This window comes from Crassostrea angulata, chromosome 3 (genome assembly GCF_025612915.1).
Source record: "Crassostrea angulata isolate pt1a10 chromosome 3, ASM2561291v2, whole genome shotgun sequence".
NCBI lineage: Eukaryota > Metazoa > Mollusca > Bivalvia > Ostreida > Ostreidae > Magallana > Magallana angulata.
Window position 1 is genome coordinate 36804386 of NC_069113.1, and position 15469 is coordinate 36819854.

The following is a 15469-nucleotide window of genomic DNA, read 5'->3' on the forward strand; positions in this document are numbered from 1 at the left end:
TCGAATATTTTACCTCATTTTGAATATTGGTTCCCATTAAAATTTGTCTTCAATGTGCAGTTTCTGAATTGTTGGTGTTCAGATTATTTTATATTGAAGCTCCGTCATGTATGCATTTCAGGACAAACAGTGTTCTTGAATGTCTAACTCTAAGAGTCATTGATTAAGAATAAATAGCTTTTAATCATCAGTATTAAAGAATTTGATATTTTGATATTTCAATGTTTTTATGGGTGCTACGTATTGTTCAAAGTCTGTTAATAAATATATAAAACAGGAAAAAACATCAACCAATTGGATGCAAAATGTAAATGTTTACAATTTCAATTCATCGGAAAACATGATTACAATTAGTATATATTAAGTTTTGCATTTCTCAAAATATGTTCAAAAATATAAGTTAAATAGCATATTGTGAATTGAAAGGCGCATGATTTAAAGATACAGGAAACATTAATAAAAACTGTTGGCCCCCTCTGAGCCAATATTGCTTGATGAATGACGCGTAAATATAATTTACAGGTTTATCAAAGTTTTGAATGAACAAATTAATACGGTAGATCCAAATGGTCTGAATTTAGTAATGTATCATAATCATTTAAATTTTATTCAGCCATTGTTGCATTTTCAGTGAGTCCATAGTCTTTAAGTCAGTCAATCAATCCATCCTGTTTTCATTAGTGCAACCTCTTTTAAACTGCTTAACAGAATTTCCATAAAATTTTGTAGTTAAAAGGGACATAATGTGTATATATATTTTATGTGCATTATAATTCACAGAAAATTCTTATTCCATTATTTTACTGGCAATTTTGCCTCCTTTGAGCTTTGAAGTTTTGCCACTATAGAATGTACTTCTAAAACAGATTGTCAGTAAACCTCTCTTTATAACCAAAGAATAAAAATTTGTTTTTAAGAAGGATATAATATGTAGATTTATTATGCATATTTAAAATTGAGATTCTGATTATATATGTACATTGGTGATAGCATCAACTGTGCTCTATCTTGTTTACTTTGAACTTATTTATGACCTTGACCTGAGATGATTGATAGCAAATGAACAATAGTTTCATAGTTTTCTGATCTTGATCTTTCCTATGACCTTGACTTAATTTTTACTGCTCACAGTTCTTTTAAACATTTTTGATTCCAAGAAATTAACTATGGGTATGTTTCAGGAACCTGAGGAGGCTCTTTCATTTATTGTGCTGTTGACTGATGTCAGAAATGATGCTCGCATTGATGAACAGAACGCTGTTGCTAAGGTGACAGTGGAACCCAGTGATTACATTAGAGGTCTTCTACAGTTCACTGCAGAGTCCAGGTATCTCTCCTGCAACCAATTAACTTGTCTTTCTCTTGTGACCAGGAGTTTGGAGAATTTTTCAGTGCTAAATGTTCTACTTCAATTTTATTGATGCAAGATTTTGTTTTGTTTGAGTGTGGTAAACCGTTGTGTTTTGGTACCTAATTTTCATAATTCACTTATCATATAATCTTTCTTATACTAATTTATTAATTTAAATTAAAATGGTGAGTCTACAGTGAGCTTTTGAGTTTGAATGTATAGTTGATTGTCGTCAAAAACAAGGTCTTTGTGAAAGCTTTTAACAAAATTTTGCTATTTTATTTTAGGATTATGGTAGTCGGCAAAAGTGATAGAAATGTGCGTGTGCAGGTGGAACGGTTGAAGGGGCGTGGATATCGCGTGGAGGTTGGCTATGAGACATTTCAAATGACCAATCAGGAGTCTTTATATGGAATTCGCATAAACCCTGCCCTAGAGGGTGAGGATTATCAAGGAAACATGGGAAGCCTTGTTTTTGAGGAGAATAAACAGGCAAGTGTCAATGGGGATATCAAACACCTTGTACATAATGCATTAGAATGGAAAAAAGATATAAAATGAAAGTCTGAAAAATAGTCACTTTTTAAATGTTTATTTGCTGTACAACAGGAACTGAAGTATGTAGACATCAGTCTGACCCCTGCTACAGCTTCCGCTAATCCCCTCCCAAAACAGTTCTATGTCCATCTGAAAGCACCAACTGGGGGAGCCAGGTAAGCTTCAGTTAAAACAGTTACAATGATCACACAGGGTTGATAAATCAAATGCAATGTTCAATCCTCTCAGCTCGGAAGTAGTGTTGGCAAGCTTGTCTTCATTGGTTACTGTAGAATCTTTAGAATTTATCAGGTTCATTTTTTGTGTGGACTGTATCTACCCCTCACCCAGGAATTAACTTCCATTATGACAGAAACATAGTCTTTAAATCATTATACACACAAGTTAATATACAACATAACATGAAAAATTGGCAATTCATGAAAATAGGAATTTAAAAACCAGGTAACTCCACATTACTGTATCATTTTTTAAAACCATATATGTTTTCAATATATTCTTGTCATTCTGAAGACATAACTTCAATAAGAACACACCAATAATTTGCAAAACAATTATACAGTCATGTAACAATGTGAATATAAAATATTTATTTATTTTCTCTTATTTTGGCATTTATGTAATATTTTAATTTTTCAGCCTTCATCCGGACACCTCCTATAGCAAAGCAATCATAAGAATCGTGGAGGACTCGGCTAAATCCGTCTGGTCCACAGTGACAGATCGAGAGAGTGGGTCGCTCAGCAATGACACCAACCTACTCACGTAATAAATTATTGACTTCTTATTCCATCAAACACTTTAAATAATACAAGAATTTTTGCTACACAACAATAAACTCTGGATGCATGTATAAAGAAAAATTTAATTGATTGTTTTATATTCACTCTTAAATTAATTTGCAAAAATAAAATTGATGCTACAATGGATACTTCCTTTTAAGCTATGAAAAATTCTACAATTCTACTTAATGGCAGTGTTTATTTAAAAGGACAAAATGAATGCAAAAAAGGAAATTCCAAATTTTATGGGTTTTTCTTGTCCAAGATAATGTGTTATTATATTAAAACCTTGCTATCTCTAATTTGATAGGGCTAATGATATCTCTAATTTGATGGGGCTAAGGATATCTCTAATTTGATGGGGCTAAGGATATCTCTAATTTGATGGGGCTAAGGATATCTCTAATTTGATACCTGGGTTAAGGATAAACTGTAATATTGCTGTAGGCTAAAGTAGAGCACAATTTAGTCCCCAAAAGGACATTTAGAAATTATGGATATTCTTATAAAGATAAAACTTTAAGATAAATTTCTTCAGATAAAAATATCCCATAGCAATTTAAGTATCAGTAACTTATTGCAAACAAACTAGAATCTATTTGATTTATGCTTTTAAGGTGGAATAACACATCATCACAAAATGGCTGACCGCTGATTGAAATGACATTTCGTTTTATTAAAAGGATTTTATCGACTGTAACATGTAACTTACCGGTACTCCATAGCCGGGTAGATAAAGTGTCTTGTGATCCGAACATCGCGAGTTCGAATCCCGCAGGGGCTTTTGTTGTTACTTACTGAAATCATTATTTTAGATACTCATTTTTTATTCCCAAACTGCAAATTTTTTGCTTATTTGACATATGTACAGTTTATTTATCATTATATCTTTCATTATCAAATAATGTCCTGTTCATTTGAGTGACTTTTTCCTGGTGTGTTATTCCACCTTAATTGAAAATATGTTTTGAAAACAAAACATCAATGTCTTTTTTAATTAGTGAATTTATGTATTTATTGTACAAGACAGGAAATTACTTTCATTCTGATCACATGCTTGCATGTACACAGGAAATGAACAGACTAGACAGTGGCTACATAGGTCACTATTAGTCCAGCAAAGATGACACACCTATAGTGTTTATATATATATCTTTATTAATTGTTATTTGACTAAATTTTAATTTTGTTTTAGTCTGCAATCATATTTTATCCCCATTTGCAGAACTCTGAGTATTTTGGATGAGATTGCCAAGAATCCTCTCGATCAGACTGAGGTGGTGCTTGTGGAAAACATCCTGAAGGACATGATTGATGAAGGCCTGAAGAGAAGGTGTGTTCAATAAATAATTGCAGGATGCTGATATTAAACAAAGTTATAATACCCAAGGGTTGTTGGTTGTCTTCATGATTAATGGATTTAATGGAATTTTGTAAAATTTTGGCAAACAAATTAGCTCTACTTGTACCTAAGCAAAGACACATGTACATCTAGAGGGGGGGCCAGTTGTGGAAGGGTCTTAACCACCCCTTGAAAATTCAAATTTCATAAATTCACGTAGTAAAGTTACCAAAAATATACTAAACAGCCCTTATATATAACATTTATTTAGTTGTTGTTAAAAGGTATGTTATAACACCATAGTTTTAGTGATAATTAAAACTTCTGATGTTCAAATTTTAATATCGGTCATATGTTCTTCAAATTATAATGATAAAACCAAACAATTTTTTAAAAAAGGTCAGACTATAGAAGACCTCAAGGTACTTAAACTGTATCCACAGTACATTGATGATCCCTTTTCTTAATTGACAGGCTGTCCTCTCCAGTGTTGAACCAGCTGTTGAACGTGCTGTGTAATCTGATGAACCCAAACAAGGCAGACTCCACTCGAGGGCGCCATTCTTTGGCCGGTCTCATGGAGAACCTGGCCTACGCCTCACTCACAGGAACCCAGTGTCCCAACCCCACACCCCCTGAAATGTAAGCAAGCTCCAGAATTCATAATGCTTCCCATTCCTGTACAGTATGGACTTATTTTGTAAACCTTTTATTAATAATAATTGATTAAGTTTTTGGAATTTATTTTATGATTACAGAAGCAGCCTAGAGTGTAGTTATGCCAAAATGTCTGCAGCCAGATGGCCTCTTCAGCAAATTCTGAACTACAAGTATTCTGCACGGTAAGAATTTCTCTGATTTTATTTTGTCTTTTACACTGAGACCTCTGATTTAATTGTTTACGCTAATCTTTTGGATCAAACTGTTCTGAGTTGTCAAATTGTTACCCATATTAACATGAATCCTACAGAAAAGTTTGAAGGTGTTGAACCAGTCCTAAAATAGTCATATTGAAACGTGCCTTGTCACCAAGTTGCAGTGCGTAGGAATAGGTGCCAAAAACTACCAGCTGTTCCCTACATCATACAAATTATAGAACAATGCACAGGTTCATTAAAATTCATAATTTATTAATATTTGATTAATCATGCAGACTTGTTAAATCTGAGATAAATAACAGGGCTACAGCGAAAATGTGCATAATTAATATGAATATAATAATATAAGCAAGAATTGCAGAGCATGTTCATGTCTCATCATCTTCGCTAGCCAAGTGTCTGATTCGTTTTTAGCTCACCTGAGCCAAAGGCTCAAGTGAGCTTTTCTGATCACAATTTGTCCGTTGTCTGTCGTTGTCGTTGTCATAGTCGTAGTCGTTGTCGTTAACTTTTCACATTTTCATCTTCTTCTCAAGAACCACTGGGCAGATTTCAACCAAATTTGGCACAAAGCACCACTAGGTGAAGGGGATTCAAGTTTGTTCAAATGAAGGGCCACGCCCTCTTTAAAGGGGAGGTAACTGAGAATTATTGAAAATTTGTTGGTATTTTACAAAAAACTTCTTCTCAAAAACTATTTGGCCTGAAAAGCTAAAACTTGTGTGGAGGCATCCTCAGGTAGTGTAGATTCAAGTTTGTTCAAATCATGGTCCCTGGGGGAAGGGTGGGGCCACAATTGGGGGATGAATTTTTACATAGGAATATATAGAGAAAATCTTTAAAAATCTTCTTCTCAAAAACTATTGGGCCAAGAAAGCTCAAATTAAAATGGAAGCATCCACAGGTAGTGTAGATTCAAGTTTGTTCAAATCATGGTCCCCGGGGGTAGGGTGGGGCCACAATAGGGGGATGAATTTTTACATAGGAATATATAGAGAAAATATTTAAAAATCTTCTTCTCAAAAACTATTAGGCCGGGAAAGCTCAAATTTGAGTGGAAGCATCCTCAGATAGTGTAGATTCAAGTTCGTTAAAATTATGGTCCCCGGGGGTAGGGTGGGGCCACAATAGGGGGATGAATTTTTACATAGGAATATATAGAGAAAATCTTAAAAAATCTTCTTCTTAAAAACAATTAGGCCAGAAAAGATCAAATTAAAATGGAAGCATCCTCAGGTAGTGCAGATTCAAGTTTGTTCAAATCATAGTCCCTGGGGGTAGGGCGGGGCCACAATGGGGGGATCAATTTTTACATAGGAATATATATTAAAAATCTCCTTATCAAAAACTATTAGGCCAGAAAATTCAAATTTGAATTGAAGCATCCTCAGGTAGTGTAGATTCAAGTTTGTTCAAATCATGATCCCTGGGAGTAGGGTGGGGCCACAATTGGGGGATCAAGTTTTACATAGGAATATATAGAGAAAATCTTTAAAAATCTTCTTTTTAAAGACCATTTAGCCAGAAAAGCTTTAACTTGTGTAGAGGCATCCTCGGGTAGTGTAAATTCAAAATCACAGTCCCTAGTGGAAGGGCGGGGCCGTGATGGCGGTTTGAATTTTTACATATATAGAGAAAATCTTTAAAAATATTCTGGGAAAGTTTTTCTGTCCAGAACTCAGTACTTAGTGTGAAAGCACAGGTTATGCAGATATAAGTTTGATGAAACCATGATACCCTAGAGAAAAGTGGGGCAACAAAATGGGGGGGGGGGGGGGGTATATAGGAAAAGAGAAAAATCATCTTACAGGTACAACAACAAAAGGGGTTTGGTATTTACCAAAAGAAAGAGGTGGATAAAAATTGGCAGATTTTCAATTTTTTTTAGCAAGATCTACTGTACTTAGTTGTCAAGATATTTTGATACTGTAATGCTAATTTGATCAGAATTAAGGCAATTGTTGCTCAGGTGAGCGATGTGGCCCCTGGGCCTCTTGTTCTCATTTCTCAGGGAGATGAGAAAAATGAATCAGACACTTGGCTAGCGAAGATGATGTCTCATTGGTCATGATAATATATGGATAATGCACAGGTTCATTAAAATGCAGGATGATGAACTGATATTCATTAATTTTGCAGACTCGTAAATCATGAAGTGAATGAGATAAAATGTTCAATTGAATATGATTATTAAAGCATTGATTGTGGAGCATATTCCTGTCACAATTGTCATAGGCATGTAGCTTGTAACTAATATAAAAGGTTAACAATAGTTGAATCCACACTATCAAAAAGTTATGTCCCTTGACTGCCAATATCTGCATAGCCCAGGAGAAACCTTGTTTCGGCACTCATGGCATTATGAGCCTAATAGCATTGAGAGATCCATGAAGTACCGGTATTATCATTATTGCAATTGTTGAGCACCAATTTTTGTGGATTTCATTGTCAAGTTCATTGAAGTATTAATATACATGTCTTGACCACATTTTCTATTGGTAGCCCTATAACCATGCATTCTCCACAAATGTCCTCAATTCTGTGAAGTTTTACTAAATCCACAAAAATTGGTGCCCACAAGTATTCCAGAAGCCATATTAGTTAACTTCTGATTTATAATGTTTTCAGGAGAGGTGATATGTTCACTGTGCCGTCTGCCATTCCTAACCCCCCTACTCCTGTGGACAGCGATGTAAGTAACTAATAGCAAAGACACTGAAAAACCCAGCTATGCAAATAGCTCCTTAAAAATATCTTTAATGATACTTGAATACCATTAAATGAAATGTGGTAAAATCTGTTGCTTATTACTAGATTATTATTTAGGTTCATTGTTAACAATTATGTGTTATTAAAAGCTTGAAGGTACCGGTAAGTTCTTTCAAATTTTACTACACAGAGGTTAATGTGCTGAATGTGTGCATGTATATACCGATAATGATATATAAGATGTCTTTTATGAAATTTGTTATCACAAATTTTTAAGTAAAATTTTGTACCAGTATGAACAAACCATAAATAATGAATTGTAATAAAGAATTTTTCCAGCCAAATTAAAAACAAAAATTTACTTAATCTTCAATCAAATTCTTTGTGTAAGGTACAACTTACATTGTCAAAAAGTACTACTTTTTTCCCCCATGAATATCATATTGCTATCATATTTTAAGAATTTAAAGGATCTCAGATTTGCATGAAATATTTGTCTTTCAGTGTTTGGACATGCATGTCATTGAGTATAACAGCGAGCAATGGTTCATGAAATCTGACCAGAAAGAACTTTTATCCAACAAGGTAAATAAGCAATCTTTATTTCTTTAACTAACATATATTGTCTATGAACTTTAGTATTATGGACTGCAACTGAAAGCTATAGCTACTCAATTTTTATGGAACTTCAATCTGATTAAAATCAGATCTTTTGATCTTCTGCCATAGATTGCCACAATGTTTATTAAATTATATGCTTTTAGTTGTATTTTCCATGAACAGTATGAATATTAACTGAATTTGAGAGCTACTCAAAATTTATTAGAATTACAATTAATGATAAAAACCAGAACTTGATCAGAACTACTTTTGATTCTCTAACATAGATTGCCGTTTAGGATTGATACTTAACTAAATATGTCTTAACTTTGCACTGTTAACAGTTTGATGAAGCAATCCAAAGTTATAGGAAATGAAGTTAATCATTTCTTTCTAATCAACACCAACTATTTCAGGTAATCTCCTTTGGTGTTAAGGGAAAAGCCTCCACTTACAGCGAAGTTCCTGCGCGCTTCCTTATTCACACCCTAGACAAACGAATCGCAGCTCGGACAGCTCAGTAAGAATATTTAATTAACAGTTATACCATGGTATAGCTAAATAACAAATACACCATGGTATCTTGTATAGAGGGTTAATATACAGGGTGAAAAAAGGGGCAGATATTTTCATGACATGGTATATAGTTGCAAAACGGACAAATAAACCAAAGGATGATGTTGGTAACTTTTATCAGCGGCCATGCACTTTTAAACTTTTTTAATTTTTTAATTTTTTAAGCCATTTTTTTTTCTCTGTAAAAGCAAAATTTTTCCTGGTATTGGGTAACTTTTTGTTTCTTACAAATTAAAATTTTTTAAAAACAATCATCATTATGACAAATTTGTGTCAAACACGTTTACTGGGATATATATAATGTGACAAATGAGTAGATTGTAAAAGGTCAAGCACTGTCACACCAAGTACTGTAAATTCCTAATTAAACTCGAGGAATTTATATCCGCGTTAAATCGCGAGAAGCACCCTTCGCTGATTTTAAAATCTTGCCAGTATATTTTGAGAGTTTAGAACTATAAGAAATGTGGATGAATGATCAGCGTTTGCGATTTTATATTCTCGCAATTTGATACAAAACAGTGGGATCGCGGAAATAAGTACTTGCGTAATATAAGGAATTTATAGTAAACAACCATCTATCTTGGGAACGCTATTAGCATTTTGCCATGTTTTTTGAAAACACTCTTTGACCACAGTTAGGTACATTGCCCTGCTTTCACATGTAAATGGTCTGTAAAATGACCTGCTGCCAAAGGAGAATATTGTACCTGTAATCAGTTGTGAATGTGTAAAGTTTATTGAAAATAGGAGCACTGGACTAAAAGTAAATGGGAATTATTCAGATTCCTTATATATATACCCCAATTATTTATTTTCAAGATTCCATGTTATCCTGTTATTTTTGGTAAAAGAGTTATTGTCATTGAGCATGCAAGTGTCTCTTTGATACAGTGACATGCAAAATTTTGCACGAAATGGGGATTTTTATTTTTCCATGAATCTACTGTGGGCTGTATTGCTTATCATCCCTTTTACCACTGCATCCATAATCTCTGCATGAAAACATAAAGATTTCACACTTTCTTATTAAAACTGTTAAATACATCACTTATTGCTCTCAGTTATGAGTACATGAACTTGTTAAAGTATTTCCCTCCCCCTAATTCGTCTTCATTGTCATTGTTTGACACCAGGTGTGTGTATTTTGATACCTCTGTGAGGGAGTGGATCAGCCCGAGGGGAGTGTGCACAGTCAACAATAATCTAGAGGATGGTCAGGATGACTTTGTGGACTGCTCTTGTAAACATCTGACTCACTACGCAGTCAAAGCAAATGCCATAGACCCCGGGCTAGTCGGATACCCCACTGGCTTCTATGTAGCCAGTTTTATTTGCATGGTCAGTACGAAGAATATGAACATTTTTACCGCTGTTGCTTTTTCATTTTGGTTAATTTACAATTGACCAATAGTTTTGTTTCCGAGAATAATTATTGGTATATAGCTATAAAACATTGAGTTTGCAATAAAAACATCAGAATGAGTTTGTGGGCTACATTATAAGCCTGACTTTTGTTGACAGATGGCCATGCTCCTTGCCATTATTGTCCACCATGTGTTCTCCACAGTCTACGCCATGTTCTCAGCGAGCCTACTCATGCACATGTTGTTTGCATGCTTTGCTACTCAGGTGAGTTTCTTATCCTCTTCCACCCTATACTCGTAATCTTTATTAATAAATGTTTATTTGCACTGCTTTGTTCTTTGCTACCCATAACAATGTCTAATCTCATGGGAAGTGTAATTGCAAATAACTCTTCCAGTTTAGGTCAAAATTTATTCAGTCCATCCGTCTGTTTGAAAACTGTAAAAAAAAAAGTCACTTAACCAGTTTTCCATTGTATCATGCTCATTGCTTCTCCTATAACAGCTTTGTTGTTTTGTGGCAGCTTTGTTACATTGTATCATGATCATCATTCCTTTATTACAGCTAGTATATAACATTTAGCAGCCTTATGGCATTTTATCATGCTCATTGCAGCTCCCATTTCCACTTTGATACGTGTTATTACATTGACTGTATCATTATTCTTGTTCCTCCTATTACAGCTATGTTACACTGTATCATGATCATTACTCCTGCTATTACAGCTTTGTTACACTCTATCATGAAAATTACTCTATCATGAAAATTACTCCTGCTATTACAGCTTTGTTACACTGTATCATGAAAATTGCTCCTGCCATTACAGCTTTGTTACACTGTATCATGAAAATTACTCCTGCTATTACAGCTTTGTTACACTGTATCATGAAAATTGCTCCTGCCATTACAGCTTTGTTACACTGTATCATGAGCATTGCTCCTCTTATTACAGCTGTTATGCTGTATCATGATCACTGCTCCTCATATTACAGCTATGACATTGTATCTTGATCATTGTTCCTCCTATTACAGCTGTGGTACATTGAATCACGATCATTGCTTCTTCTATTACAGTTTTACATTTTAGCAGCCTTGTTACATGGTATCATGATCATTGTTCCTCCTATTACAGCTCTGTTACATTGTGACAACCTTTTTACATTGTATCATGATCATTGCTCCTCCTGTTACAGCTCTTTTACATTGTGGTAGCCTTGTTACATTGTTTCATGATCATTGCTACTCCTATTACAGCTCTGTTATATTGTGGCAGCCTTCACCAGTCCCACAGAGATCCTGGTCAGTACTCTGGATCAGGATAACTACCGCTGTATTGTGATGGGATTATTTCTCCATTACTTTTTTCTATCTCAGTTCACCTGGATTTTCTCACAGGTAAGTGCAGTCAACTATGTATCCCAGAAATTTTGGTGAAGAGACCGTAGCAAATGGAGTGAAAAAGTACTTCACCTGTAACTGAGTTTGTCATATTGAACCCTTAAAAACCAAAGCATCAAATTGTTGCATTTTTAAAGAAAAACAATCAATTTCGGTTTTTACTCATCATTTGTGGAAATGACAGGGTCTTTTTTCTTGGAAATTTTGGAAATTTGGTCTCTTATTTGAAAATTGGAAAAATATGTTGAATTGTGAAAAAATTAAACCATTATGATATTTAATAATAAACTTCTTTCAATTGTTACCTGTTTCAATGATTTAGTTAACAGAACATTAAAATCTGGAAACTGATCTACATATATTCTGTAGATTCCTGTGAGGAATTAATATCTTTATAACATCGTTAGAAACACATCTTACAGATTTTAAAATCTTACTTTGATTTTTTGAACAGATGTAAACTAAATAAAACTATGATAAAAATTTGGATTCAGGATTTTATATTCACGCGATTTGATGCAAAACGGTTGAATCGCGGAATAAGGTACGGTACTCGCAAAAAAATAAGTAATCTACAGTAGATTTGGCCTAAATGAGTTCAGTACATGTAGTCTTTCCTTGCTCTTATATTAACACCAAAGATGAATGTTTACTTACCAATTTTTAGCTTACCTGGCCCAAATGGCACAGTGAACTATTATTTTCCATCACTTGATGCACATCATTGTCCATAATTATACCCCAGCTCCGAAGGAGAGGGGGTATTCTGTTTTACCCTTGTGTGTCTGTCTGTCCATCTGTCCGTCTGTAACAAAAATTACTGTCGCATTGATCTCAGCAACTATTTATTGCAGATGCTTGAAATTTTTACACAGTGTTCGTTAAGGCATGCCATATTGTGGGATGTATTTTTGTACCAATCGGACGTCAACTTCCTGTTAAATGACGACTTTGCTTATTTTTTAACCAAAATTTTCAAACAAATTTTCGTCAAAGATTTCTCAGCAGCTATTTATCACAGATGCTTGAAATTTTTACACAATATTTGTATAGGCATGCCATATCGTGGGATGTATTTTTGTTCCAATCAGACGTCATCTTCCTGTTAAATGACGACTTTGTTTATTTTTAGCAAAAATTTTCAAACAAATTTTCGTCAAAGATTTCTCAGCAGCTATTTATCACAGATGCTTGAAATTTTTACACAGTGTTTGTTAAGGCATGCCATATCGTGGGATATATTTTTGAACCAATCAGACGTCAACTTCCTGTTAAATGACGACTTTGTTTATTTTTAGCAAAAATTTTCAAACAAATTTTGTTCAAAGATTTCTCAGCAACTGTTTATTGCAGATGCTTGAAATTTTTACACAGTATTTGTATAGGCATGCCATATTGTGGGATATATTTTTGTACCAATCGGAGGTCAACTTCCTGTTTAATGAGTACTTTGTTTATTTTTTGCCAAAATTTTCAAACAAATTTCCGTCAAAGATTTCTCAGCAACTATTTATTGCAGATGCTTGAAATTTTAACACACTATTTGTTTAGGCATGCCATATTGTGGGATATATTTTTGTATCAATCTGACGTCAACTTATAGTTAAATAATGACTGTTTATTTTTAGCCAAATTTTCAAACAAATTTTCGTCAAAGATTTCTCAGCAGCTATTAATCGCAGATGCTTGAAATTTTTACACAGTGTTTGTTAAGGCATGCCATATCATGGGATATATTTTTGTACCAATCAGACTTCAACTTCCTGTTAAATGATGACTTTGTTTATTATAGCCAAAATTTTCAAACAAATTTTGTTCAAAGATTTCTCAGCAACTGTTTATTGCAGATGCTTGAAATTTTTACACAGTATTTGTATAGGCATGCCATATCGTGGGATGTATTTTTGTACCAATCGGACGTCAACTTCCTGTTTAATGAGTACTTTGTTTATTTTTAGCCAAAATTTTCAAACAAATTTCCGTCAAAGATTTCTCAGCAACTATTTATCGCAGATGCTTGAAATTTTAACACACTATTTGTTTAGGCATGCCATATTGTGGGATATATTTTTGTATCAATCTGACGTCAACTTATAGTTAAATAATGACTTTGTTTATTTTTAGCCAAATTTTCAAACAAATTTTCGTCAAAGATTTCTCAGCAGCTATTAATCGCAGATGCTTGAAATTTTTACACAGTGTTTGTTAAGGCATGCCATATCGTGGGATATATTTTTGTAACAATCAGACGTCAACTTCCTGTTAAATGATGACTTTGTTTATTATAGCCAAAATTTTCAAACAAATTTTCGTCAAAGATTTCTCAGCAGCTATTTAACGCAGATGCTTGAAATTTTAACACACTATTTGTTTAGGCATGCCATATTGTGGGATATATTTCTGTACCAATCGTATGCCAGCTTTCTGTTAAATGTTGACTTTGCTTATTTTGCATATTCACATCAGAGCGGGGGTATCACTAGTGAGCATTGGCTCACAGATATCTACGAGGGTCAATCAAAAAATACGAAGACTTTTGTCATAGTTATGTTACTTAACGTCGTATCATTACTAAATTTGGTAGACATAATTTAGCAATAGTTTCAAAGAATTTGCAAGGAAAAAAGTTAATTAATTTCTTTATTTCTAAGAATTATTTAGAATTTAATCCTGCAAAAATGAGGTCACGGCGCACGGTCAAAATTTGTGTTATGTCAACAATAAACCATATAATGTTGAAAGTAATATCTCTATAAATTGGGCATAAAACCAAATAATATTGAAACTTCAAATTTAGTATAGTCATGGTATTCTATGTACCAAATATTGTCGGGATATATTGTTTTGTCGAACAGATATTAGTAACTAAAGACAGATAGTCCTCTTTAGAGTTGACTAAAAACATCGACGTCGCAGGACGTCACGGCGCAACGAGAAGTACAAATAAAATGGATCTAACTCAGGAAAAAGCCGATAGAAGCTGTGAAAATGCTCAGTGGTGCAAAAAATAAGTCCATAATTATTTGCAAGTTTGTGTTTAACTGTAATAAATTTTGTGAGGGTGGCGGTCATTGTATTTTGAATATAAAACAGTCCGAAAGAGAGTAGAATATCTGTAAATATTTGGTCAAAAAATATGTAACGTAAATCGACGTTCAGGGTTATCCTTACTGTAAACTAAGAAATACACGGTAAGAAAATGAAAACTTTAATGAACTAACTTATGATTCTCGAACAAATGTGTGCAAATAAGATGTTAAGTGGTTCAGTGCCATTTTAAATTGGAAGGAGAAAGGCACAAGAGACTAAGCATGATATAAAGATGGGGTATATCTATAAACTGTGCATGTTTAATCTTGACGTCATGTTTTGAACGTTACCGTGCGCCGTGGTGACAAAACATGTTGTTTTTAAAAAGGAGTAACAAAAATAACATTTCATCAAATGGACTAAAACTTCGCATATCAATAACATAAGTGTCGGTGCAAAGATTAATCTGTTAAGTATGACTTTCATGAAAAACATATGATAGACAGCCACATTGTCTTCGTATTTTTTGATTGACCCTCGTAGTTAGTATTTTTGAAATGCTTTTATGGTAAAAATTTTATGTATAATTTGGACAATTTTAACAGTCATTATATTTTGAGTGTTATGATATACTTTCAATTACAAACAAAGACAAATGTATCTTGAAGTGTCCCATACCACCTTCAGTTGTTATTTGATAATCAATCAAGTATATTATAAAACAAATTTTATTTGTAGACACTGAATTTCTGGAAGATTCTGGTAATGAATGATGAACATACTGACAGAAAATATGTGCTCTTTTTCATGCTGGGCTGGGGTGAGTATGATATCAGTCATCTATAGTCCGTCCCAAGTTATAGTACTGTCACATTTG

At 33.8% G+C, this 15469-nt stretch overlaps 1 protein-coding gene across 3 annotated transcripts in view; it reads left to right on the forward strand.

Moving 5' to 3' along the window:
• The window catches only part of LOC128176597 (adhesion G-protein coupled receptor V1-like), a 100058-nt gene that overhangs the window by 75845 nt on the left and 8744 nt on the right, over window positions 1-15469 (forward strand). For all 3 annotated transcript variants that reach the window (XM_052843030.1, XM_052843032.1, XM_052843031.1), the window contains exons 88-101: window positions 1182-1327; window positions 1639-1843; window positions 1961-2064; window positions 2549-2674; window positions 3917-4024; window positions 4508-4675; window positions 4792-4875; window positions 7540-7603; window positions 8125-8205; window positions 8637-8740; window positions 9933-10137; window positions 10321-10428; window positions 11419-11559; window positions 15331-15412. In XM_052843030.1, coding sequence (XP_052698990.1) covers window positions 1182-1327; window positions 1639-1843; window positions 1961-2064; window positions 2549-2674; window positions 3917-4024; window positions 4508-4675; window positions 4792-4875; window positions 7540-7603; window positions 8125-8205; window positions 8637-8740; window positions 9933-10137; window positions 10321-10428; window positions 11419-11559; window positions 15331-15412 — 1726 coding nt within the window. The remainder of the gene's footprint in view (window positions 1-1181; window positions 1328-1638; window positions 1844-1960; window positions 2065-2548; window positions 2675-3916; window positions 4025-4507; window positions 4676-4791; window positions 4876-7539; window positions 7604-8124; window positions 8206-8636; window positions 8741-9932; window positions 10138-10320; window positions 10429-11418; window positions 11560-15330; window positions 15413-15469) is intronic.